This window comes from Anoplopoma fimbria, chromosome 15 (assembly GCF_027596085.1).
Source record: "Anoplopoma fimbria isolate UVic2021 breed Golden Eagle Sablefish chromosome 15, Afim_UVic_2022, whole genome shotgun sequence".
Lineage (NCBI taxonomy): Eukaryota > Metazoa > Chordata > Actinopteri > Perciformes > Anoplopomatidae > Anoplopoma > Anoplopoma fimbria.
This window is the reverse complement of record NC_072463.1, coordinates 24,218,573-24,245,064: the sequence shown is the minus strand read 5'-3', so window position 1 is coordinate 24,245,064 and position 26,492 is coordinate 24,218,573. Positions and strand designations below refer to the sequence as shown.

The following is a 26,492-nucleotide window of genomic DNA, read 5'->3' as shown; positions in this document are numbered from 1 at the left end:
TCACAATGGCTACCTTGATCTTGGGCTCCCCTCCAGGTTTGTGGCTCACTTGTGGAGCCTCTGTGTCCATATCTACATCAGCTTTGTCCTCGGCCTGGCCACGGAGCACCTGGGTCCAGGCCTTAAGGCCAGCCTGCAGACGAACTCCCAGGATACGTTCAATCTATGAAAAAAATAAAATAATTACCACATGTAAAAAGAAACAAAAGGTGGAAATGTTCAGAGTATTTCCATTCTGACTCAAAACATTCCCAATCCAACTGAACAAGAAGAGGAAATAATCCTTGTATTGCTTTGTGGTGCCAACCTCAATGTCGAGCTTGTTGACCCAGATGGGCAGGTTGGAATACGAGTGGAGATTGAGGTCGTCCACAGCCTTCTGGACTCGATTGAGGATTTCTGAGAAGGTCTTGTTCTCGAACATGCAAGTCTCTAAAGAGCGGACTTCAAGATCAATTTTCTCCTCAATCAGTAAGAGGTCGTCCACCTGAAAACAACAAAGACATTAGAATATATATTTGGGGCATTTAAACAATTACATTTTGTTTAATTCTAAAAATGTTACTGAGGAGAGTTTGTACTTATGTATGTAAACATTTTATAGTGACAAGCTGACCTTCTCCTGGAAGTTGAAGACGGTCTCAGCCAGCCTCTGAACATAGGGATCCAGCTTGTAGGATTCCCAGACCAGAGTGATGCCTTCAGTAACAAGAGCCTGAACCTCTTTCTTAAGCCCAGCCACCAGCAGGGAGATGGAGGACCTCTCCTCCACCTTTTCACATGTGCGCTCATAGGTGCGCACACTCTCGATCAAAGAGATGGCAAATGGGTACAGCTGGTTAGCTTGATGGGCTTTGTTGACGATGGCCAAAGGAACGCGAAAGCTCAACCACTTGAGGTTGCGGACTTCTTTGGACAGAGTGATGATCTCAGGGAGGAAGTTGACTTTAAGCTTGAGCATGTTTCCTGTACGTCCACGGGCGCGGGTAATCTCAATTGTGAAGATGCGGCCAGAGACCCCAAGGTTACGCTGCTGCACCTGATTTACAAAAGAAAGGAGTGACACATTTAAAAAACAGGAAAAGAGTTGACAAAACAAGGAAACTGCACCTTAAGAGGCAAAAACAAGAACATTTCTTCAAATATATGTGAAAAATGCTTTAGTATATTCATGTCTATGATTATGTCATACCTTGCGAGCCCAGTCATCAAATATCTCTTGAGTATTGAGCTTGGCCCTGAAGCTATCTCCATCCTGCTTCAGCTTCAGCCCTTCCACATGGTTCTCCCAGCCTTTCCCCAGAACATCCTCAACCCTCTTCATATACGCAGTCAGCTGACGGTCGATCTGCTTGGCCCAGATGATGGAGCCAGACACAGGCGGCAGGTCTCGGACGTGGCTCATCTTACAGGCCTGGCTCTGAGGGTACTGCACTTTGAACTTGTCATGCAGCGACTCAATGTCATCTTTCACACGCTGGATGAGCTGCGTCTGGTACTCCCGGATGGCTCCACGGATGTGGGGACGCACGAACAGAGCGTTGAAGCGGGAGAAGATGCGGAACATCTCGTTAGCGTTCTTGGCGGTTCCCAGCTGATCACGCAGGCGGGCAGTGATTCGGGTCTCAACGCGGTCGATGCGTTCGTCATAACGCTTCATGGCAGCTTCCCAGGCTTCCATGCCTTCCTTGGACACATCCAGACCATCGACTTCTTTGACGTTCTCATAAGCCAGGTTGACCTCCTCGATGGCATTGGCATCAGCTGCATCAAAGAGAACTCCAGCTACCTTCATATCTTGAGGCTCAACTGTCTCTCCAGGGGCATGTTGTGGCACGGCAGAAACCTGGGGATTAAAATGTAAAAAAAGATTCTCAATCCACTGTGGACCAAGCCAAATATTATTCTTATGTTGTCAGGATCTACAAGAAAACAGCATTAAAATGGACATGAAATAAGTAAATGTGGGCAAGATAAGCTGTTCAGTTCAGGGGGGCCATTAAAGATGCTGATGATACTTTACCTGAGGCCTCAACACACGGACGATGACGGCCCTCAGCTGCTCGTGCTGCCTTCTGAAACGTCTCATGTGATCCAGACGTGATTGGAGCTTCCTGTGAGCTGGGCTCAGACGCCACACCATCTTCAGGTTCTCCTCTCTCTTTCTCTTCACGATGTCTCTCAGAAGCACCTGCAGTTTCTCATACTCATCCTCCCAGGTCTGGAACACCTCGAAGCATGCCACCATCACCTGCACACAGAAGTTAAAAAGGACATTTAGAAAGACGTAGAATGTTTTGAAGAGCTAAAGTAAGACTGAACTTCTGGAGGGGGGAAATAGACATTAGGTTTTAGTGACTTCTAGAGACTTAACCACACCAACCTTTTCAAATTCCTCGTAGGCGACATGCATAAGCTTTCTGGTGCCCAACACCTTGAGGAGCTGGGAGCTCAAGTCCCTAGAGATGGCCTCCACTAGACGCAGTGCTCTCTGGATAGGGTACTTGGTGTTCCTTATCTTTTTCAAGTGAGTGAAAATGGCCATCAGAGCCTGGCGGATTTTATCAAGCTCTGAAGCAGAGAGCAGGTCGTTGAGAGGGAAGTCCTTCATCAGAGGATTGTAGTCATTGACTGTCTCCACAGCCTGTTTCAGACCTGTGAGAAGCAGAGAAAGGATAAGTAATTAATCACACTGTATAAAAAATATAGCCAGTAATAAAAAATTGTCTGGATTGGTTGTCACTCACCAGTGTCAGTATCAAAGCTGACAGTAGCATGGAAACGTTTTCCGTGTTTGAGGATGTCCAGAGTAAGCAGAACCTCGGGGCTCTCTCTCTTCTCCTGGATCCTGTTGAGAGCTCTCTCCAGATTCAGCCAGAAACTGATCTCTTGCAAGGCTGTGCCCGAAGCTGGGTCACGGTCGAGTTTTGTCACCTGATAGAATAGTGAGTGGAGGAGACAAATAAACCCAGTTGTGAGTTTAAGAGAAAACATTTTTTCTCATATACCCGTTATCACATAAAATTTGAGATAGAAATATAGGAAAGCCTCTTACCTTTTGGATTTCCCTGATCCAGCGGTTGACTCCAGATTGCAGCTGGTTAAGGAAGGTTGGGTCCTCCACTTTGTCTCCAAAGTCAGTGACCTTGGGCTTCTCCCCGCGCTCATAGAACTGCTTGGCGATGTTTGTGATGATGGGGTGGATGAGCAGGCTGATCTCAGGAATCTCAATGTTCTGCTGCAGGTGGAGAAGGCCCATCTCCAGCTCAGCAATCTTTTTCTCCACTGAGGGAGCCATCTTATCCCCATCTCTAGAGAGGAAGGACAGAGATGATTGTGCAGATTAATTTTCCATCAATGTTACATTATTCCTCCATGCGCAGTTCATGATCCAGTTTACTAGATGATAGTTGTTGTTTTTTTAATCCAAGTATAAAACAAATTTTGAAGATTACCTGTCTGCTTTGCCAGACTCACGGATGTAGGACTTGAAGAAAGGCGCAACAGCATTGCTGATGAAAGAGTGGAGTGTCTCATAGGGAGAATCCTCACTCAAGGTCAGAACTCGAACTTGGGTTGAAATGGGCTTGTCTGCATCAATGACGACGGCCCTTTTGATGAATGCCAAGCTGCAGAAAAAAAAAAAAGGCCAAGTTCACAGTTAAGAGAACGCAAGTGGAAGTTAAGTGCTATGCAGTAAATAAATTACATCAAATACAATTACATGGCTGAAAAAGCTCAGTTCAATTACTTAAATAAAAGAATGTAGTGAAACATGTCCCTTCATTATTTATTCAACAACCGATTGGTTTTATCGAAAGCAATAGTTCTATTTTATTCTGTTATATTCAACAACGTTATTGCGAATTGCATATCTTCCTCATATGGTAAGGCCCTGATTCAGTGCTTCAGATGCATCACTTACCTGTTGGACTTCAACCCATAGTGTATGTCAGTGCTGATGTTATAAGTGATGCATTCCTTCTCCTCTTCCCCTTCATCTCCAACATCCTCTGTGTGAAGAACATATCAAATGTAAGTCTTATCTGAACAAATAAACAAAAAATTCATGAAATATTTCTCATACTGATAATATTGATCAAAAAAAAAGTTTTTGCAACAGACATTTTCCACACTGTAATATAGTTAAAATAAATCATCAATATATCATGCACCAAGCAGTAAGTAGTGATTGCTCAAGGCCAACAAAATAACTTTGCTTCTAATGGTAAAAAAAACAAATGATTTGGATGCTAGACAGTTGTATAGTTTATCAGAGTATCATAAACCATGTGACATTAGGATGACAGTGCAATCTGTGTTCCCACCCTTCTTTACAAGTGAGGTCATTGCTTGTAGGAACATGAACTGCAACCTCTGCATTGCAGCATCAGTATTCTTAGTGCAAGAAAATGGCGTAGACTGGGAATCCAAAAACTAGAGGCTCAAATACTGGGCATGCGCAGTATGAAGAGCTCCAGGCTCAGCACTCATAAAACATTAGGGAGGGCAAACGAATCTGTAGCTCAGGATTAAATCGCCTGTAGGAAACTGAAGATACTGTGTTCATTGATTCAGTGGCTCATATGATTAGCCCCAAAGAAGGTGACCACAACATGACTTGCAGTTCTTACAAAGGAGTCATTATCTTTGCATTTCAAATGGGTTTGTTGCTTGTTCTCTTTAATCGGGTCTCGTGTGGTTATTATTAGCACTGTGTCACAGTCACTTGACAAAAACTATCATTTCACACCCTTTTGGTGTAAATAATCTACATATTTACACCAAAAACATACGTGACAATACAAAATAAATATATATATTTTATCAACAAATGTATTCTTTCAACTCATTTAAGTATTTTGTTCTTTGTCGTCATTATTTGTTTGTTTTTTATTGCATTTATCTGGAAAAGAACAACAGCGGAGACCACAGTCTGTCATCATGCCCCCCCCCCCATGTGGATATACTGTACATTTTTTATTTGTATTCTTATTTTTTATTTTATTCTATTTTTATTTTATTGTATAATATGTGTATTTATTATCTGTTTCTGTGTAGTTGAGCTGCTGCAACACTTGAATTTCCCCCATGGGGATCAATAAAGGAATATAATTAATTAATAATTAAAAATGTGTTTTTGTTTTGTAGTTGTATTCTCTGCAGACGGTTTATGCACAGTCTGCATTTCAACATTAACACACAGGACATTAATACACATTACACTGTGCAATAATAGTTAAAAAAGTTAAAAAATAGTTGTTTTTTTCTCTGTCTGTAAATATAATATTTCAGTTATTGTTGTTTTTTCTACTGGTTTTTTTTTTTATTGCTTATTTATAATACTTGTTTTATTTTTTTTTATTTTTTAGCTTGTCTTCTTCTACTAAGTCTCTTGTGTGCACTTTACTCTATGCTGCAGGACTAATAAAGGATTATCTTATCTTATCTTATCTTATCTTAGGAAACGTGCTTTCATTCTGCATAAACTAAAATAGTTGTTTTTTTCTCTGTCTGTAAATATAATATTTCAGTTATTGTTGTTTTTTCTACTGTTTTTTTATTGCTTATTTATAATACTTGTTTTATTTTATTTTTTATTTTCATCTTGTCTTCTACTAAGTCTCTTGTATAATATTTCAGTTATTGTTTTTTTTTTGTCTACTGTTTTTTTTTTTTATTGCTTATTTATAATACTTGTTTTATTTTATTTTTATTTTTATTTTTTAGCTTGTCTTCTTCTACTATGTCTCTCTCTCTGCAGGACTAATAAAGTTATCTTATCTTATCTTGTCTTATCTTAGGAAACGTGCTTTCATTCTGCATAAACTAAAATAGTTGTTGTTTTTTTCTCTGTCTGTAAATATAATATTTCAGTTATTGTTGTTTTTTTATTGCTTATTTAACGTGCTTTCACTCTGCATAACCTGTGGTCCTGTCCCATGGTACGGTACCTTTCAGTGTGCTCCTCTTATCTTATCTTATCTTAAGATGGTACGGTACCTTTCAGTGTGTTCATCTTATCTTCTCTTATCTTAAGATGGTACGGTACCTTTCAGAGTGCTCCTCTCCACCAGGATGGTGTGGACCTGCGGGTCGGCCAGGAACTTCTTCATCTGCTCCACGGCGCTCTTCTCCTCCAGCGCGGCCTCCAGAGCGGCCGGGGCCTCGCCGCCATCTTCCAGGAGCAGCGGGACCAGTTTCCTCATATGCTTCTGCAGCACCGAGGTGTCCGCCACCGTCTGCACGGCCGACACCTCCATGGTACCGGAGTTCTCCTCCGTCCCTCCTCCGTCGGACATTGTGTGTTTATAAACCGGTCAACGAGCTTCGTTAGCGGACAAAGAGCCGAGGCTGACGTGACGCTGCTGGCAGTGGAACCGAGTCTGCTGTCAAAAGCGCCGCACCCGTGGAGCCGTCAGGGGTTTCCTGCGCAATGCATTGTGGGAATTGTAGTTCAGGGGTTTGCTGTGTCATTGGGCTACAGGAGAGGAAAACTACAATACCCACAATGCAGCTGAACGAGTCAATTCTTTCCTTTTTGTTTTAGTGGTGTAGGACAGATAGGGGGAGAAAGGGAGTTGCCTCCAGTGATGCAGCTATAAATCAAAGCTACAGTACCAGTCAAACCTTCTCATTCAATGGTGTTTCTTTATTTTTATTTTTTTCTATATATATATATATATTTATTTATATATATATATATATAAATATATATATTTATTTATATATATATACAGTAACAGTCAAAAGTTTGGACAAACCTTCTCATTCAATGGTTTTTCTTTATTTTTTATTTTTTTCTACATTGTAGATTAATATTGAAGACATCCAAACTATGAAGGAATTATGTGGCAAACAAACAAATGCTCAACAAACCAGAATATGTTTTATATTTTAGATTCTTCAAAGTAGTTGAATGAGAAGGTGTGTCCACACTTTTGACTGGTACTGTATATATATATATATATTTATATATATATATATATATATAAATATATATATATTTTTTATTTTATTTTATTTATATATATATATACAGTACCAGTCAAAAGTTTGGACACCTTTCTCATTCAATGGTTTTTCTTTATTTTTATTTTTTTTCTACATTGTAGATTAATATTGAAGACATCCAAACTATGAATTCAATTCAATTCAGTTTATTTTGTATAGCCCAGAATCACAAATTACAAATTTGCCTCAGAGGGCTTTAAATCTGTACACATGATTAGACATCCTCTGTCCTTACACCCTCACATCCTCTGTCCTTACACCCTCACATCCTCTGTCCTTAGACCCTCACATCCTCTGTCCTTACACCCTCACATCCTCTGTCCTTCCCTCACATCGGCACAGGAAAAACTCCCCTAAAAAAACCCTTTAACAGGGAGAAAAAAGGAAGAAACCTCTGGGAGAACGACAGAGGAGGGATCCTTCTCCCAGGATGGACAGAATGCAATAGATGTCATGTGTACAGAATGAGCAGCATAACAGAGATACAACACATTCAATGTATATGACATAAATGATTCATATAATAAGACTACTTATAATAACAGCAGCAATTATTACAGTAGAATTATAGCCATGAAAATAGGGATAGTAATGTGACTAATAATAATAATCGAAGTAGGAACACATATGGACACATATGGAATTATGTGGTAAACAAACAAATGCTCAACAAACCAGAATATGTTTTATATTTTAGATTCTTCAAAGTAGTTGAATGAGAAGGTGTGTCCAAACTTTTGACTGGTACTGTACAACACAGTTGATATGAACAAAGTGATGAACCTTTAATAATGGTGTTACTAATTATGTGATAATAAAACGTTATATTTGAAATAAGACAATTATAACTTCTGTCACAATTTGACTAGCATTACAATCAGTGCACTTTTTGCAGACTCATGCTATCTTGACTAGATGCATTAGTCAAGATAGCATGAGTCTGCACTGGATGGGGTGAGAAACCCATTTCTCTTGTCCGAAGCAAACGGAAGCAAGCTACCTTTCACTTATCAGTAAAATATCCTGGAAGTGTCATCTGACCGTGGCCTCCAGATGAAGTTTGCCACATCCATAACTCACATATTTATGTGAGGCCTCCTTCTCTGCAATGACTGTGATCAAAGCAGAGAAACAGACTGTGCCTGGAGAAGACCTTGATCACAGCAGTTGCCTCCCTGCCACCAAGACTGACAAAGATTCTCAGTGAAGCACAAGTTTCTCACTAAAATGTAAATGCAAAAGCACTCAGTTCAATGCAACAATGTTCAATGTTCAATCTTCAGTGTTGACAGTTTAATAAATCAGACACTGATGGCACAGCGCTGTGTATTACATCTTTTTTTCAGCCATAAATGCTTTGCGCTGGTTAGGGGGTACTTGGCTGAAAAAATATTTCACAGGGGGTACATCACTGAAAAAAGGTTGAGAACCACTGCATTAGTGTATACATTTGTTATACATTTTATAAGATTTTGTTTATTTCTCCTACATATTTTTTTACAAACTTAAACATTCATATCCATCATGTATAAAAAAAAGTATACCTAGCTTGGACTTGAGTCAGCTGAGAAAACAGACCTTCAAAAGGCCAAAAAGCTTGCAGAACATTATCCCAGATCATCATAATCATAATAAAGAAGTTGATGAGGGATTAAAAAAAATGACCTAGTGATAGTGTAAAGCCCACATTTTCATAGAATCCCACCTAGACAGTTAGAAATGATTTAAAAATGAACATAGCATGTCAATGTTGCCTGTAGAACCTAAATGTCATAATAAGACAGAGGGGAATGGTTTTGATGTAGTTTTATTAAATAAATATCAACATGAAGTAAAATATCTGAAACCACAGTATGATTAAAACATTAGCTTGCATAGCCTGTACACCAGATCCCTGAGATATTATTCCCACATTTAAAGCATTACTTCCAAATAAACTACACAGCTCACACAATAAAGTATAAAGTATTGTCCAGTATCATATGGCTTATCAAATAGTCTATGGCTTTAAAATTATTACTGACCTAAAATGAGGAAGCAGCTCATTTTGTGATAATGAAGCACAAATTTAAGAGACCCCTCTTACAGCTGTTCCATTGGCATTCAAATCCTGATTTTGCACTCAGGAGAGCATCATTTCCTAGATGTTCTTTCAAGTACATATACCCATATTGTAAATCAACTTATTTTGCAGACATGGGGAAACTCCGGTGTCAACATTTGTCTCAAAAATAACACCAGACTTCTGCTCCTAAGGATACATCTTCATGTCCACAATAACAAGCGTTCAAATGGAGTCTAGCTCTATATTTCTCTTTGTGTGAGCACCGTACAATGCTCTCATCATCCCATTGAGCAAAAAAGGGGAAAAAGAAAAAAAAAAAAAGTATTGATAGGGTAGATAAACAACCAGCAAGCAAACGTCCATGAGCAGGCACTCAGTCTTCCTCAGGAAACTTGAATTTTGCATAGACAATGAGCATGACTAACGACATGAAGACGCACATTGAACCAATCACAAGGTAGGCAATGCCCAGGAACTCATTCTTGCCACCCATCCAGGACACGTTGCTGAACACCACCTTCTTTCTCCCATCAAAGCTCAGAACAGGATAGTCTGGAGGACAAAATGTTAAGGATATAGCAGCAAAGATGGAAACACATTACAAATGTCTTAGCCCTCCTTCTGTGTTAGCCCTCCTTCTATGTAAATACCTCAATCAATTGTAAAAGATAATTTGCCTTGCATATTTACCTACGTCAGAAAATTTGCTTGTATTTTTCTTAACTCAAAAGAACTCCTGAGTCATTGTGTTCACTTTGCCCAAGTAAAAACAGAACCACACCCAACAGGTTAAACAAGCTAGACCAATCTGCTGTTGCTGTAACATGACACAAATCATGTGGCCGATTCAATGGCTGACCCCTTTATGTAGATGTGAAGCTTTGTAAATCTTCTCTTATGGATGGAACAGTGTAAAACTCCTTTAACCACACAGATATTCTTGTTTAAAGCTCCCCCCCCCCGATGATAAGGGTTATTATCCAGACGTATAGGCGGTTTTAAGCAAGTAAAAAGTGTCCACTTCCACATTACCCAACACAAAGAAGGACATAAATCACACGCAAAGAGGCACATTAACACAGTGATTCAATAGCGTATCACTCTTTGCTATATCATTTTGCTTTTAATTGAATAACTTCACCAAATTGAAACCTTACTTGCCAGCAGGCATTTCTTGATTTAACCCTTAAGGCCTGATGACATTTTACTGCTCACTCTTATGGTTTATGTATCTATATATAAATGAGAATGATTCAAGTTAGGCCTGTATATATATATATACTTTTGACGGTACTTTGACCATTGTCTTGTGTATCTATTTGTGTGATGGAAAGAAAACATTAAATAAGTCAGAGTGAAGAATGGCTGGTGTAATCTTTAAACTGAGGACTTGTGCTAAACTAACATAACTGCCCATACCTCTAAGCACCTTCTTAACAATCAACCCAGAACCTGTAACGTGTATAAAAGGATACTGTAGGCAATTTCAAGATTGTAGTCTCCAGCTGGCAGACCCAGCCTATAATCCCCCTCAGTGATTCGTCGATAGAGCTTTCTGAAATCGGGCAGGGCCGCCCTCCTCATCCACACCAGGAAATCTTGATTGATGAAGCCGTTGTTCGCAGGGTCTGAGGGGTCCAACTCGTAAGCAGGTTTGGGCCAAAATAAAGGCTTCACAGTACCTGCAAGTCAAACTTTTAATCAGCTATCATGATTCATGAAACATATTTTTTTCTTTTTCCCGAAAAGACCCCTTATTGACAGCACTAAACTAAGTTGCTCTTTTCATCCACAATACAACTTCTTATGACCACCCAATTAGTTTTGAGTAGACTGGAAACCCCTCATGAAAAGACAATAAATCTGCATCCTATGCACCACAGCACTACTTACGCAGGCAAACAGACAGTTACAGTAAAGTAAGGTTCTATACCGTTGAATGCGTTCTTCAGAGGTGAGACATCGGGGTTTCTGTATTTGACGTTGTAGTCTGTCCACCAAGCAATCCCTTTGCCATCGAAGGGCACCAGCTTCTTTGACCCATTGACTTTCTGATACAGCTTGAAGGTATCTATTAAAAAATGCACGATTTAATACTTCCATAACACTGCAAATAAACTTAATTTTAGATACATTTTTAATGTTCTTACATACCATTGAACATGCTGTTTGCTATTGATCCACATGGTGCAATTGGTTTGTCATTATTATTGCTGTCATACTCGTAGGGTGAACAGGTGTCACTGGGACTCTTGAAGAGAAACAGAGAACAGTGTTTTCATTGCTCAAATAAATAGTCTGAAATCGTTGTTTGTATTACAGATGGGCACGGTGATGGAGGTAAAAGTAATGCAGCTTTAGGTTCTGTACATTGTTAACAAAATACATACTGATAATTATATGAACTGCACTAGACTGTTTGACCAAGGTGACAAAACGTGCAATATTTGTACTCAACTCTGCATTTCTTTTAAGTATTTTTATTCAAATTGAAATCATCTGGATTTTGTTTTTCCCATGGAAGCTAAAACCAGAGCGTTTTTTATTTTATTTAAATTCCTGTTCTTAACTAACCTTAAAGTTAGACAGGTCTCCAGACAGCTGGTCATCGTCTTTGGACGCACCGTACTTTCTGTAGTTCTGGAAGTAGTTGTTCAAACCATAATAAAAGAACACAGGTCCCTGTGGAGGAAAACAGAATCACAGCCAAGGGTCAGCGGCAGGAGGAAAGGTCCACTTCATTATTATTTGTATGCGTGTGAACGTGTCCGTGCAAAGGCTCCAAAGCCACCTTAAATAAACTGTCAATGGTGAAGTCCAGCTGGCACACACACTTCTTGACATCTGGGTCGGAGCACGTGAAGCATGGGTGGCTTGTTTCAACCCCAGTGTAGTCGATCTGTGTAGGAAAGAACAAGAAAGGTTATTATTAATTATTGATGGCTAAAACACCTGTCTCCATCGAGTGTTAAGTACACCACACCTCTTGAAACTCAGTATGATATCGCTTACAAGTGACAAGCCTGTGAGCAGACAGAGTACAGTTTGGGACTGTACGTCATTTATTTTCATCTCAACACTGAAAACAGGGATTTTTAATATTGATTTAAGATTAGTTCACATCAATTCAGTTGACACATGTTTTACTGTGTCTCTTCCTCTCTCTTTTGCTCAGCATGCCTCCCCGCTGATTTGTGTGTCCTGTGGTCACAGTCATACCTCCAACACCTGGATGCTCCGTGAAGTGACAAAGAGAGCGACGCCAATGCCAATGAATGCCAGGCCGATGAGGACAAATCCTGGGATGATGATGCCAGCTGAGAGCATGGGCTGCCATGCTGGAAGCCTCTGCTGAGTGAAGGCTGTGTTGTCAGGCCTGTTGGCTAACTCCTGCTTCACCATTTTTTTTGTTCTGTTGGATAGATTGTTAATCAGCTCCCCAGTTTGTACTTCATTGTAGTTTAGCACTTTATCTTAAAGTTTAATACAATAGCCATATCAAACATGCGAAACACACCCTGTATAACCTAGATGACTGAACCCACCGCTCTGAACTTCTGACTCTAAAGACTTTCCCCATTACTGCTGCTTCAAATGTCTACTCTATATTTGAGTAAATGTAGGACTTTGCAGACAGCTGCAGCACTTAATACGACTTATTTACAACCAGGTATTGCCCAGCCCATCCCTGAAAGGTTTCATATCACACACAGCAAACATTGAATCTCAACTACCAAAAACACCCAGATTATCCGAGAGCAAAACTGACTAATATTTAGAACTCCCTGGTAAAGTGAAATGGTTTAAAGTGATGCACATAAATATTCAAAGCTTTACATCTGGATTGTATCTACTTACGCACAGTCGGCTCAAAATGGACAGACAAAGGAGCCAACAACAACGTTGGTATGCTTCTGCGAGTAGGAGGTGCGACACCGACCCTCACCTTTACCTGCCCATCCTGTTCTTCTGCCAGTGTGACGTCACTTTGTGTGCAGACGCAAAGCAGAGCACTTTGTCGAATCCCTACCATCAACAGAATAACAAAATCAACTAAATGTGTTGCCACTTTTTTATATGCAACCTTAAAAACAAGTGCAATGTGTGTTTGCAGCACACAAGAGTGGAATTAACTCAAACATCCATTGCAGTAGTGCGAGTATTAAGTCCCCGCCCACTTTTCTCTTTTTATTTGATTGACAGCTATTTGGACCAATCGCTCCGCTGCGTGGTGTTGGGTAACATCTCTCGATCCACCAATCACGAACGAGTTCACTGAGAGGAGACCTGCTGCTGTGCCGTCTTTGTGTTGACATCTTTTTGGAGGACTGAGAGGTAATATTAACACGTTAGATATTGAATGCTTAACACACCGGTCCCTGCTGCGGGGTAAACACGCCTAACTGTCGGTCAGTGTAGCTTCTCAGACCCGTTAGAAGGCGAGGCCGCAGCGGTCCTCTCCTCCACCTGCTGCTAGCCATGTTTCATTGTTAGCGGCGTTAGCTAGCATAGCATTGTCTCTTATTATGCAAATGAAAGCAAACACAGAAGCAATCACATATTTATTTGCAGAACAGCTTCCCCACACTCCTTTTATTACAGGAGTGTACTATGTTATGCATCTGTCCCGTTTGCCGGTAGTTGTGAAGAACAAAGCTAACGTTAGCTACCGCAAGCTAACGCTGCTAGCTGCAGCTAACGCTCCGCTGCTAGCTTTGCTCTGGACCTGCTAGCTTCAGTCTGTTCAGGTTGGCAATGCAAACTACTACAGTCAAGGTGTATGCCTATACGAGTGTCCAGATTAGATGATATAAACTAAACCGTGATTGAAACGGTTCAGTTTCTTGTGGTGCTAATCCTGATCAACCACCGTGAAACACATGTTTTATTGTTGTCTTGGTATGTTTTGCAAAATCTTAATGGATGTTATGTGAAAGGCCAACTTTCCTTTTTGTCCAGTTGGACCTGTTCGTAACAATATTTCTGGTTCTGTCTTCATTTCTTAGTGTTTGAATGGATATTACCAGGTGCCCGGAGAAATGGGTAAAACAAGACAAGGTTACTGTTCCCATGGAGTCCTCATTTCACAAACCATGCCATTCATGCACAGTTAGCTCACCTTACTTAAGTCATTCAGTGATCTGTTCTTGGTGAAACAGACAGACAGACAGTGTGGTGGTTGTTAGCCTTTTGTTGCAGGTGCGTTCACGGCCCCCCAGCAGAAAAGGGACGTGAGAGATGTTGTAAACTATTATTTCTACTAGGAGTTGATTTGTGTTAAAGCCACTAGTAAGTGATTGAAATTACCATTTGGCATGGATTTTTATATTTTAACTGTTTTTAGATTATCATTTTCAAACACATTTGGAATGCCTCAAAGGTTACATATGTATTTATTTAAATTTTTTGGATGTTAGTTTTCTGCACACACAACCCACACTTCACACATCATTTTCATCTTTTCTTTAAGGAATATCTTTTTTTTTTTCATTGATCATACTATTTTGAAAAGACAATTTTCAACCAATTCCCTTGGGCTGTTGTATGTTTTTTTATTTTGATAGGTTTCATCAAATTTCTCTCCCCTCTTTGTTCAGGAGAGGCCTCCAACATCCTCCATGATGCTGTCTAGCAAGAAGTCAGATGCTGGCTCCTCCTCCTCCTCTACATCTTCTGCGGGAGCAGCGGGGGGCGATAGGGCCCCTGTTTCTGATGCCCAGACTGGTCCATCAGCCTCAGCTGCAGGCCCTATGGATGTAAAGAAAAAGGAAAGGTCATCCCCTAGTGGGGAACCTGTAGGAGCCCCATTGCCTCATCAAGCCGGCCCTGGGGGAGCAGAACAAGACGCAGCTGAAGTTCGCAGAACGAGTCGTCGCAAGCGAGCAAAAGTAAATATTTAAGGGTTGTGAATCCTCTCGCTCAGAGAGGAAAAGAAGCTGCCAAACCCGAAAATTGAAGTGAAAATGTGTTTCATCTTGTAGTGGCGATTTCACTGTATTTTAACTAACCTTTGTCTACCTTAAAGGATCAGTACAACTTTGGGGGGCAATATTGCTCTCTATCTGAACAGGTTCTCACTTGCATATGTGCACCAGTGGAAGGTGAGGTCTCATAGTCTTTGCAGCGTGATGTTCTTGGTATTTGTATCTTTCCCCCAGAAAGGTTTTGGCACTTCTACTGTAATTGACGTGGGAGCACACCAACCAACTTACTGCAATGCTGGTTTTAATGATGCTTTTATTGTGCCTACCGTTGCAGGTGGAGTACCGCGAGATGGACGAAAGCCTGGCTAATCTGTCGGAAGACGAATATTACTCTGAGGAGGAGAGGAATGCCAAGGCAGAGAAAGAGAGGAAGCAGGTCATCCCTCCACCTCCTCCACCACCAGAGGAAGAGAATGACAGTGAACCAGAGGAGCCTTCTGGTCAGTCCGAAACTTTATGAATCCTATCAAAGCAGTGAAATTAATGTTTTGGTTGAGGAAAGAAACTTAAAATTTGTAGTAAAAAGCCTGATCTTTTCTTAAAGGGAGAGTGCAGAGATTTTTCTCCACAAACTTGAAGGCTGTGTCTTTCACAGTCTGGTAATTTACCCCATGTTGGATTCCATTTTGGAGCTCATTGCACATGAATGCGCCTACTTTTGGTCTTAAAAAGATCCTGAATCACACTTAATGCTGTAAATAGAATAGTGATAGGAGTGTTCATTTTCAGGTGTAGAAGGAGCTGCTTTCCAGAGCCGTCTTCCTCATGACCGTATGACATCCCAGGAGGCCGCCTGCTTCCCTGACATCATCAGCGGTCCCCAGCAGACTCAGAAGGTCTTCCTCTTCATCCGCAACCGTACGGTAAGGGCCAGTGTAGACACATTACTTTCTTTTCCAAAACTAAGGACTTTGAGATCATTGTTTTAAACATGTGTACCACTGTATCTTAATTCGTATTAACCTCATACAGCTCCAACTGTGGCTGGACAACCCTAAAATCCAGCTCACATTTGAGGCCACAGCACAGCAGCTTGAAGCTCCATATAACAGTGAGACATTAAATAAATAACACTATTTTAAATTAATTTTTCTACATTTTACTTCTTTTCTTTGTAGTTGTGCAGAAGTTGAGAATTGTATGTGCTCTTTATCTCTTTTTAGGTGATGCTGTGCTGGTTCACAGAATACACAGCTACTTAGAAAGGCACGGCCTCATTAACTTTGGCATTTACAAGAGGGTCAAGCCTTTACCAAGTAAGTTCACTTCATTCATTGTTCTGGTAAAATAACACAAGCCTTTTGCTATAATTTATGTTTTCTTCAAGCCACTTTGGATTGAAGGCAAAAATGTCTTTGATTTATATCCCAAAAAACAAAATCCGGTTTACAGAATTGATTGTCTGATGTTGAGATTTGCTTTCTACTCCGGCTTCTGGACTAAATCAGACACTGACCTGGGAGTGTAAGGATAGCTAGTTGATGTGCTCCCTTTTTGTCGTTGCAGCTAAGAAGACCGGAAAGGTTATCGTCATTGGTGGAGGTGTGTCTGGCCTAGCTGCAGCCAGGCAGCTGCAAAGCTTCGGGATGGATGTAACAGTATTGGAGGCCAGGGTAAGTCATCAACAGGTTCTATCAATCTGGTTTTTTTCAGGTTTATTTATTGTTTTGTTACATTTGTTAACCAGCTATTGGTATAAACATTTTATGTTCCTGAAACATTTGCTTAATGTTTTTTTGAATCGATAGCAATGTCAGATTAGTGCCACTTCATATACATTACAAATGTTTCTATCGGTTTAGATAATAGCCAATCGATTGACCTAAACTTGCTTTTTCCATGCAGGACCGTGTTGGAGGCAGAGTGGCCACATTTAGGAAGGGCAACTATGTAGCTGATCTGGGAGCCATGGTGGTGACAGGGCTGGGTAAGAATCTGATCCAGTCAATACGGAATTCAGTCACAAGTTAGTGACAAGTCAAAGCATCCTATAAACCTTTAGTGTCTAATCATGACACATTATCATCAATGCAAGATTTGAGGCAGTTGCTTTTGACAAATTCAGAAAATAGTTCTCATAGAGATTTTACAGTTACTAAAAATGACCTGCAGAGGGTGTTATTGTCCAGGTTTATGCTGTGTCATTGTCAAATTGTATGTGTACTTGTTCAGGAGGGAATCCGATGGCAGTGATCAGCAAGCAGGTTAACATGGAGCTGGCCAAGATCAAACAGAAGTGTCCGCTGTATGAAGCCAATGGCCAGGCTGTGAGTATAACGACATTGCGTAATCATTTTCTCATACAAAAAAGTAGAATCAAGAGATACCTTATAGCTGTTAAATACTTACAGTAGTTGTAAAGAGGCTTACTTTTCTGTTTTATATTTGCAAAAATCCCAAGTTTACTCGTAAAGCCAAGGCATCGCTTAACAATTTGATAGCTGGAAAGAGGTTAATGGCAACCAGGCCATGCATGTTATTTAGTCCAGCCAGCTGATGCCTGAAAAATGTCTATCTGCTTCAGTTATACTGACATTTGAGCTCTGTTCAAACAGCTAACCTCTGGATACAGCTGGAGTAGACATGTTTATCCAAATTATATTTTTAAACCCAGGGTCTTGTGTTGTTTACTTCCTTTAACAGAAGATGTTTACTTATGCACAAGAGTTCCCTCTTGGCATTAAAGTGCTCTGTGTCTTGGTTTATATCTGTTCTCCAAACCCCATTGTTGTCCTGAGGCAGGGATCTGGCTTTTCCATAACCTACAAAAATTAACTGAATGGAGGATTCATTTAACTGCTTGAATGCGTGTCATCAACAACAGCTCCAGTTCCTTTTTAGAGCAGAGCAGACCAGAAAACAGTTATAGCCTAATGTCATTAAACTGGAAATAAACAGTTTCCCCCTCTTATTTTCGTGCCGTCCGTCAAGTGGCAGCAACAGTAGTAGGATGTTTAGGTTCATGTTCGGGGCACTTCTATTGTAAGTAGAGACCAGCCAGCAGGGCTCGAGAAGCATCCACATCATGTGTAACTGGTTTCCTCCTGCGCAGGAAAAGGCAAATTAAATGACCATGTTTTATTTTTGGGCAAACCTGTTTGAGGTTAAAGCTGTGTTTACTTCATATGTTCTCTCTCTCCCTCTCCCTCCCTCTCTCTTCCCCCCCTTCTCTCTTGTCGTCTCAACCTCCATGTTAATCCTTTGGTGGACTACTCAAGGGTGAACGCTGCACAAGTGTATGTATTGGTTTATTTACGTCATACATTCCTTATTCATGTTTCTTCTGCCTTTTATTGGTGAATCAGTGACTTAAATCCATGTCCCATGAACAGAAGAAATAGACTCAGTTACCAGTTGGATTATGTAGTGATGTTTAAATGCCATCAATAAAATCTAAAGAAGATATCACAAGTTTTCTATTGAAATTGTGCTTATTGTGCAACTTGTAGTACTTTCTATGCCTTTAGCTTCAGTTGAGTCTGGCACGCTTTTTCTGTTTATTTATTTTTGAAAATTTTCATAACTGCTGTCATTATTGTGACTGATGTCCAATGGTGTTTCTTTGTATCCAGGTGCCAAAAGAAAAAGATGAGATGGTGGAGCAAGAGTTCAACAGATTGCTGGAAGCCACCTCCTTCCTCAGCCACCAGCTGGACTTTAACTTCCTCAACAACAAACCTGTTTCTCTAGGACAGGCCCTGGAGGTGGTCATACAGTGAGTCTGGTGTACACTACATGAGCTCACACACAGGAGATGGTGACAGATGTATCCTGCACATGTGTATCCAAAGTAGAGGTGTATACAGATACACATAAACACAAATCCTAATATTGTATCTGTGTGTGTGTCTGCAGGCTGCAGGAGAAGCATGTAAAAGATGAGCAGATAGAACACTGGAAGAAGATTGTCAAGACTCAGGAGGACCTCAGGGATCTTCTCAATAAGGTGAGTACAAGTTTTTGCTAGTGAGTTGTATTGTTTTTTTTGTCCAACTCTCCGTAAGAAAACAAATAAGTGTATTTCCTAAAACAATTATCCATTTCTCTAAGACAACTCAAAGGGAAATCTTGAAAAGTGGTGGAGAACTTTTCATTTTCATTTTTATTGTTTATAGGAAAAACATGATCATAAATTGGACTGTCAACATGTAATCCCTGCTTGAACTTCTGTCAATTGGTTTGTCACTTATGTTTGTTATTTTGTTTGTGACTGATTTACTAAGAGATGTAATAGATGGAGTACACCTTAAGTTAAATTCAAAACAAATCTGGCATGAATGCCTAGTCTAAAGCCTGCTTTTGTTATGGTAACAAAAGCAGGTTTAGACTGGATCACTACTGGTTTTATTTACAGGCTGGTTTGCAAAATTTCAGGTAGGGGTTGCAAGTTGACCCCAAGTAAGGCCCAAAACCTTATTGCTCTTCAGAAGCTGATTACGGGGGTTAAATCTTAACAACATAACCAACCCCCAGAGTTATCTTTCCTTTCATCCACCATCATTTCATGACTTCTTTTCCTCCCTTTCCTTTTCAGATGGTGACCACTAAGGAACGGGTTAAGGAGCTCCATCAGCAGTATAAAGAGGCCAGTGAAGTCAAACCACCAAGAGATATCACAGCTGAGTTCCTGGTGAAGAGCAAGCACCGCGACCTCACTGCGCTCTGCAAAGTGAGCAAAAACACTATTAATAAAAAAAAGAAAAAAAAAGAAATGTGATCAGAAGAATAGACTATCTAGACTGAATGTTGAACAGACTCCTATGTGATGTTTGCATTACTTCCAGGCTTAAATCAGGCTGCAGAACTAAAAATGCAAAGTGTACGTTGCTGTAGTTTGAAGTATTATTGGATTTCCTTTGTTGATTATTAGGTGAACCTGCAAGTTAGAAAGTCGACCACAACAATTTGCAGGACAGACACATTTCATTTTTCCTGAAGATCAAAACATTTGCAACAGTATTATCATGCAGAGGTACCAGCATATATATTTTATGACTACTAGGCCAGGCTGGATGCCTCGAGAATTTTAATGCTGTGCTCTCTAAGTAAACCAGACAGGCTGTGTTTAAGTGGTTTAATGCCTCGGTAGGATGTATTATTAGAGCGAGCGCTGCCGTTTTATTTTTGCCTCGGATAAATCACCTCCACTACTGCTATGTGTGTATTTTAGAAGGAGGTTTTAGTTGGTTTAAACACAGCTGGTGTTTGTCTGCTACCCATCCACTGTCTGAGAAACCACTTCAGGACTTTGAATCACAGTCTGACTGTCTTTATGTCTGCGTATATACACACAGACAGAATGAGCATTTAAGATTGTGTGGATGTGTGTACTCATGGCATGCGGGACTATACCATATAACAAGATTTTAAGGCTGTGTCAGGATATTTTTTTGCTCGGATATTTTCCAGTATTCTTGCCATTTATAATATTTTTTCCCATGTCGGCTTGCTAGCATCTATAGGATGTCAAATGTTCTCAGTGTAGCTGTGTCCTGTCATGGTAGGTGGTAATACCAGACTCTGCACTCTGCTGTAGTGTGCTCTATTGTGGTGAACTGATGAACAGGTTGAGTCAGCCCTTTCTGTCGAGACTGCTTGTTCTTTCTGCCTGACCTGAAACCCTCTGTGTGTATTTTGTACACTCTCACACAGACATGTGTATACATGGGACACACACACACACACACACACACACACACACACACACACACACACACACACACACACACACACACACACACACACACACACACACACACACACACAGAGTTCTTCATTAGTCAATTAATCAATTTTTTTGTAATACTTTTTGGTGTATAATGGTGAATGATGATTACCACATTAGTAAAATAGTAACACTGAAATAAAACTTAATCGTCAGCCGTAGTGGAAAATTGTCACGACGATGTAATATGCCAAAAGTGTAACAATAGTTTTGCTTCTCAATTACTTTTCTCATTCATGAAATTAAGTCATTCACGTCTCCTTGCTGTCTGCCTTTTCCCCGTGTAGGAGTATGACGACTTGGTGGAGATGCAGGGGAAGCTGGAAGAAAAGCTGCAGGAGCTGGAGGCCAATCCACCCAGGTAACCAATCCTTCTGAAGTTCCAGCTTCATGTTAACCAGTGGGGAGTGATAAGGGTGTAGTAGCCAGAATGAATTAGAGCTCGTCTCTATTTGTTCCCCATCTTTTTGAGCATTCAAACTTTTTTTGACTAAATACCTTCACAGTATATTTGTCAGTATCACTGGAGGAGAGTCATATGATACTGTGATGTAATTTTAGGTCATACTTCCCAGCACTTTTTTGTCATTAGAAATGGCCACGCCTACATCTTTAACTTAAAAAAAAAAATTAAGTTCATGGTTGCTGGAGCCCTGGGCAGGTCAAAGTCAAGTAAAACTTGTATATTTGAGAACGTAAGGCAAAAATATCCCAGGGTATAAAATGGTTCAGTGTAATGGAACACTTATTTGAATCCAGCTAGAAACGGAGGCAGCAGCTTGTAGCTCTAGGTCTACATTAGTTTGAGTTGTCATTGTTGCAGATCTACAGTATAGTTCTTTTATTAATTGTTCATATGAGGAGCTATCCAGTCTAAGTATGCTACACTGGCTATGTTGAAGCGATATTGGCTCATGCGCTGGAGTGAAAATGGTATATCTTTAATAGTAATAACCGATCATTGGTGTTGGAGCCCTGAGGCCATTAGCAACAGATGTTTACCTGTGTATGTGTTCAAATATGTATTATTATGTTAGCACCAGTTTGAGTTAAGTGTTTTGCATGAGTAAACCTGTGCCTCTGATGTCTGAATAGCTGTCAGTTCACATCACCGTGTCTCTTGTCTTTCCTTCTTTCCCACAGTGATGTTTACCTGTCATCCAGGGATCGGCAGATCCTGGACTGGCACTTTGCCAACTTGGAGTTTGCCAACGCCACACCCCTGTCCACCCTGTCTCTCAAGCATTGGGATCAGGTGTGTACATGAACCCATATTGAAATGTTCTAACTATGTAGTCCTGACAATGGTCTGGCATTCAAAGACACTAAGGCCTCTTAAAAACCCATGTTCATAACAAGTTATTGCTAGCTAAACTATTGCTAGTTTAACTGTGCGATACCTCTACCATTCTAATTGTGCTACTGTGTGACACATTTTTATTTTATCCACAGGATGATGACTTTGAGTTCACTGGCAGCCACCTGACAGTAAGAAATGGTTATTCCTGTGTTCCTGTGGCCCTGGCTGAAGGCTTGGACATCAAACTAAACACAGCAGTGCGACAAGTCCGGTATACAGCTTCTGGTACGTACACAGGACTCCGTGCGTGTGTGTTAGTTTGTGTGTCTCTATTGATTTCAGGATTGATGTTCATGTGGATGTACAACGTGTGTTAAACAGTTCCTCATGTGTTCTTTCTCCAGGCTGTGAAGTGATAGCAGTCAACACCCGCTCCACAACCCAGACCTTCATATACAAGTGTGACGCTGTGCTGTGCACCTTGCCTCTCGGCGTGCTGAAGCAGCAGCCCCGCTGTGCAGTTTGTTCCCCCGCTGCCTGAGTGGAAGACATCGGCTATACAGAGGATGGGCTTTGGCAACCTCAACAAGGTATGGGGCTTAGTGTTTATCATACGGAGCTTGCTGCCTTCTATTGTCAACCAAACTACAGAATCTCGTTCTGATTTGTTCAGATTCTAGTGGTAAATCCTGAAAACGTGTAATGTAGTAAAGATGGCCCTGAGTAGTCTGACATTTAAGTTTAGGTTTAAACCCTAAATCCCCCCACTGATTACAGGAATATGTGTGCCGAGTGTGATCTGCCACATTTTGTGCATACCACTGCAAACCCTTTTGTCTTGAAATGAGTCCCAATGTTCAAATCAGATATCAAGTGAGGTTTTAAATAATGTAGTGGGCTTGTGGAAGGACTGAGGATGTTCCTTAGAGAGACCTCCTGCTTCTCTTTCTGCTGCAGTGTCCTCATGCTCGGAACTTGACCTTCAGTGGTAGCGGGCCCAAAAACAAGTATTCAGAATTTCATTGTGTTCCTTGCCCAGTTGATAATGCATATCCTGGTTTACATTTAGGGCTCAGAGGGAGGAGAGAGTGGGATCAAAAGTGTGACTTTGGCAATCTGTAAAGTATAGGAGTGGAGAGGCAGTGAGAGCTTGATGGCGTACAAATAAAAAGGTGGTTTTTGCCAGTGCATTTGTAATCGGATCAGAGTTCTCGTTCTGCGTCACTCCTGGCCCACCCGCTCTCTCTCTCTCTCTCTCTCTCTCTGTTACTGAGCATCATCTGCAGCAGAGTAGTTTATCTCCTAATGCTACTGCAGCACAGAGGAGAATACTGCAATATTATGCAATCTGAGCTGCTACTAACTCTATCACCTGCAGATGGCGCTCCACCATTCACACATTCATAACTAAGTGGTGGCAGTGAATCTGAACCTGCAATGTGCGTCACAGGCCAATGGAGCTTTTGATCAAAATAATTGATGCATGACTTTTTTTTTTTTTTTTTGCTGCTCCCTTTCTGAAGGTGGTGTTGTGTTTTGACCGCGTGTTCTGGGATCCCAGTGTCAACCTGTTTGGTCACGTCGGCTCAACCACAGCAAGTCGCGGCGAGCTCTTCCTCTTCTGGAACCTCTACAAAGGTGACAAGAGATCCCTTTTAGCTTCACACTGCAGAGGGATTTTGTATTGAGATATGTCCCCTGTCCATATATGCCCTTTGCTTTTCTTAATACATTTATCAAAGGTCTCTAACAAATTGTGCCTTTTCCCTTTTCAGCCCCGATCCTTCTCGCTCTGATGGCCGGTGAGGCCGCTGGCATCATGGAGAACATCAGTGATGACGTGATTGTCGGGCGCTGCCTGGCCATCCTCAAAGGAATATTTGGAAGCAGTGCTGTACCACAGGTACATATTTGTGAACCATCCATGACAAAAACCCTCACACGGTCAATCGTGACCAATCAATGTTCAGTTTGATGGTTTTTTTTATCCTTTTTCTTCATCTTGATCCTTCACTTTGGGTTATTCTTAAATTAAACCCTAAGTCCACATACCAAAATGTTCCCCTCAAACACGATGTCCACACAATTCGACATGGCCGGCAGATTTGTTCAAATACAACTCATCATGTTTCTTGTTTACAGAAAACTAGTGCTTGGTTTTATTTCTAAGCTCCATCATTAGTGTTTTCTCTGGTTTTTCCACTACTTTGAGTGGAATGTCAAATCCGTTCCTGAATTGACCCCCATAACCAGCATGACTTTACACAGCGAGCACATGTGAAAGGCACAGGAGTCGTATCCAAACCACCCGTCATTATAAATCATTTGCTTATGGTTTCAAATGGGACAAAATCATATGCATGGAGGCCAGCGTTCGAACTGTTTGCCATCCAGCTGTTTACAGGTCCCTCTAATATCATCATGGAAACTCCTAAGAAGTATGTGTTGTTTGTCGCCATGACAGCCAAAGGAAACTGTGGTCACTCGTTGGCGTGCAGACCCCTGGGCTCGGGGCTCCTACTCGTACGTTGCAGCAGGTTCTTCGGGTAACGACTATGACCTTATGGCACAGCCCATCACACCTGGCCCCGCCATACCGGGAGCCTCACAGGTAAGCTCACAAACACTACAGAATCCTTAGTCTTAAAGGTTATCAATACAGCATTCATATCTATTGCCTCCAGACGGCTCTCAAAATGGAGATGGCTAAGCTAGAAGCTAATGTTGCTTACAGCAGGAACAGTGCTGACAGAGCTAACAGTGTGTTCCTGAAAGGGAACTGGAAGGGTGGGGGCGACGCTTCCTTAACTATGCCTGGGGTCGGGGTGGCGTTATCAGCAGTAACCGATGTATGAGGAGTGGCAATTAGCTATCCAGTGGGGCACAACAGAGAGACTCGCATTGATCTAAAATGCACGACCAGCCTGTCTAAGTAAACGAAGTAAGGAGAAGCTTGGATTACAAAACACACAGAGGGAGAGTGAAATCATTCCTTGCTCAGGTAGACATACCTCCACCATATCTTTACATAGCAAAATAGCTGATTGCTGCTGTATTAAAGCTCTGATATATAGCACCTTTTTTAAGTTACGTCAGTTTATGTGTGTGAGAAAGTGAGGGAGAGAAGACATCCCAGCCTGCCCACGACACTCAACCAAACCAAAGCAGAGCAGTGTATTCCCACACAGAGGTTTTTTTGGCTGTTGTAGGCATGCTGATTTAGTCATATTTATGTGTTGACTGATGAGTTCTGGCATTTAACTACCACACTTTTTTTTTTTTCTCTCACCAGTCCCATATTTTCTGTTAATTCCTTATTATATTGGAACAATCTAACATCAATCAATGTGTTTTTTTTCCTTCTGTTTTTCTCTTAGCCTGTCCCTCGTCTCTTCTTCTCCGGGGAGCACACGATCAGGAATTACCCCGCCACGGTGCACGGCGCCCTGCTCAGTGGGCTCCGCGAGGCTGGACGCATTGCTGATCAGTTCCTGGGTGCCATGTACACACTTCCCCGACAGGCCACTCCCACAGCCGCCAGCAACCCTCAACAGGCTCAGCCAACCCCCAGCGTCTGAAATTGCCTCACCCAGTTCCTGCCAACTCAGGACTGTGGGACCAACTAAAGCAGTTAATGAGAAAATACAAAAGTTTACCCTTAAACTGTTGATATTTCTGTATGTGACAGACCTTTGGAAGTCCCTGACAACACTTTGCATCATTGCCTTTACTCAAGTAGTGACACACAGAGAATTCATTTTCTGGCTTTAGGTATGGTGTTAAATTGAGATTCTTTAAATGGAGCATTACAGTTCCTACAGACTTATGCTGGGACATTAGTGACTGTTCACATTTCCAGCAAAATAGGGAGACAGATGTAACATACTAAAAAGACTCGGCGGAGCTAAAGAATGACGATCACACCCCAATTTTGTTACATCGTAATGTGATAACTCATCTTTGGAAATGTGTATTTTCCCAGTCTTGAAAACAAAGCATGGCATTATGTTTGGAGTGCTAAAGTGTATTTGATTCCTCGTGGAGCATGTCTGCAAAACCCAATATCTATTTATGTGCCCTTGTTTAAATCCTAAAAGTACACAGAACCTAGAGCCAGATATCGTATAAGGCAGATGACAAACTCAGAGGCACAGTCTCAACCTCAAGGCCTTGTCTTGGTTGTCTTAAAACATTGCTATGTACTGTAGCTGTATGCCTCTTAAGTTTACTTTCTATTATTTACGATTGCAGAGAGTAGTGGAAATAGTTTGTATTAAAAGCAAAAGAAAAAAAAAAAGATAAAAGAATTGTGAATGTTTTTGTTGCCATAGCAGTTTAAGTATTTTATTATGGTTGTCATCACGTACTTTTTTTTATATTGACAATTGTTTTGTTATTAAAAGA

At 41.0% G+C, this 26,492-nt stretch overlaps 3 protein-coding genes across 6 annotated transcripts in view; 1 reads left to right on the top strand and 2 right to left on the bottom strand.

Moving 5' to 3' along the window:
* Window positions 1-6,397, bottom strand: part of dync1h1 (dynein, cytoplasmic 1, heavy chain 1) — a 29,677-nt gene extending 23,280 nt beyond the window's left edge. Inside the window, exons 1-11 of the mRNA XM_054614445.1 lie at window positions 6,053-6,397; window positions 3,926-4,013; window positions 3,456-3,629; window positions 3,056-3,311; window positions 2,748-2,934; window positions 2,384-2,655; window positions 2,024-2,251; window positions 1,193-1,846; window positions 617-1,039; window positions 308-487; window positions 14-163 (exon numbers count right to left, since the gene is read on the bottom strand). Of these exons, the coding sequence (XP_054470420.1) occupies window positions 14-163; window positions 308-487; window positions 617-1,039; window positions 1,193-1,846; window positions 2,024-2,251; window positions 2,384-2,655; window positions 2,748-2,934; window positions 3,056-3,311; window positions 3,456-3,629; window positions 3,926-4,013; window positions 6,053-6,302 (2,862 nt within the window). The 5' untranslated portion in view covers window positions 6,303-6,397. The remainder of the gene's footprint in view (window positions 1-13; window positions 164-307; window positions 488-616; window positions 1,040-1,192; window positions 1,847-2,023; window positions 2,252-2,383; window positions 2,656-2,747; window positions 2,935-3,055; window positions 3,312-3,455; window positions 3,630-3,925; window positions 4,014-6,052) is intronic.
* A 2,199-nt stretch (window positions 6,398-8,596) lies between these two features.
* tmem30b (transmembrane protein 30B) lies at window positions 8,597-13,265 on the bottom strand. Of its 4 annotated transcripts, none has more exons than XM_054614539.1 (8): window positions 13,026-13,265; window positions 12,299-12,491; window positions 11,871-11,978; window positions 11,654-11,761; window positions 11,234-11,330; window positions 11,013-11,150; window positions 10,555-10,761; window positions 8,597-9,631 (listed from the first exon to the last, which is right to left on the bottom strand). In XM_054614539.1, exons 2-8 carry the CDS (start codon window positions 12,479-12,481, stop codon window positions 9,453-9,455), a joined length of 1,020 nt encoding a protein of 339 aa, XP_054470514.1. In that variant the 5' UTR covers window positions 12,482-12,491; window positions 13,026-13,265; the 3' UTR covers window positions 8,597-9,452. The 4 variants fall into 4 exon arrangements, with proteins under 4 accessions (XP_054470514.1, XP_054470512.1, XP_054470515.1 ...); XM_054614537.1 differs by having other exon boundaries at window positions 13,032-13,265; XM_054614540.1 differs by having other exon boundaries at window positions 12,942-13,028.
* A 161-nt stretch (window positions 13,266-13,426) lies between these two features.
* On the top strand, window positions 13,427-26,492 carry kdm1a (lysine (K)-specific demethylase 1a). Its single transcript, XM_054614536.1, is given in 23 exon segments — window positions 13,427-13,855; window positions 14,086-14,137; window positions 14,677-14,967; window positions 15,338-15,503; window positions 15,793-15,926; window positions 16,036-16,114; window positions 16,227-16,319; window positions 16,570-16,676; window positions 16,909-16,990; window positions 17,236-17,330; window positions 18,282-18,299; window positions 18,636-18,778; window positions 18,919-19,009; window positions 19,598-19,732; window positions 21,076-21,149; window positions 21,932-22,043; window positions 22,241-22,373; window positions 22,493-22,595; window positions 22,597-22,678; window positions 23,612-23,726; window positions 23,864-23,991; window positions 24,553-24,699; window positions 25,466-26,492. Coding segments are annotated over 22 exon segments (2,574 nt in total). The 5' UTR covers window positions 13,427-13,855; window positions 14,086-14,092; the 3' UTR covers window positions 25,667-26,492.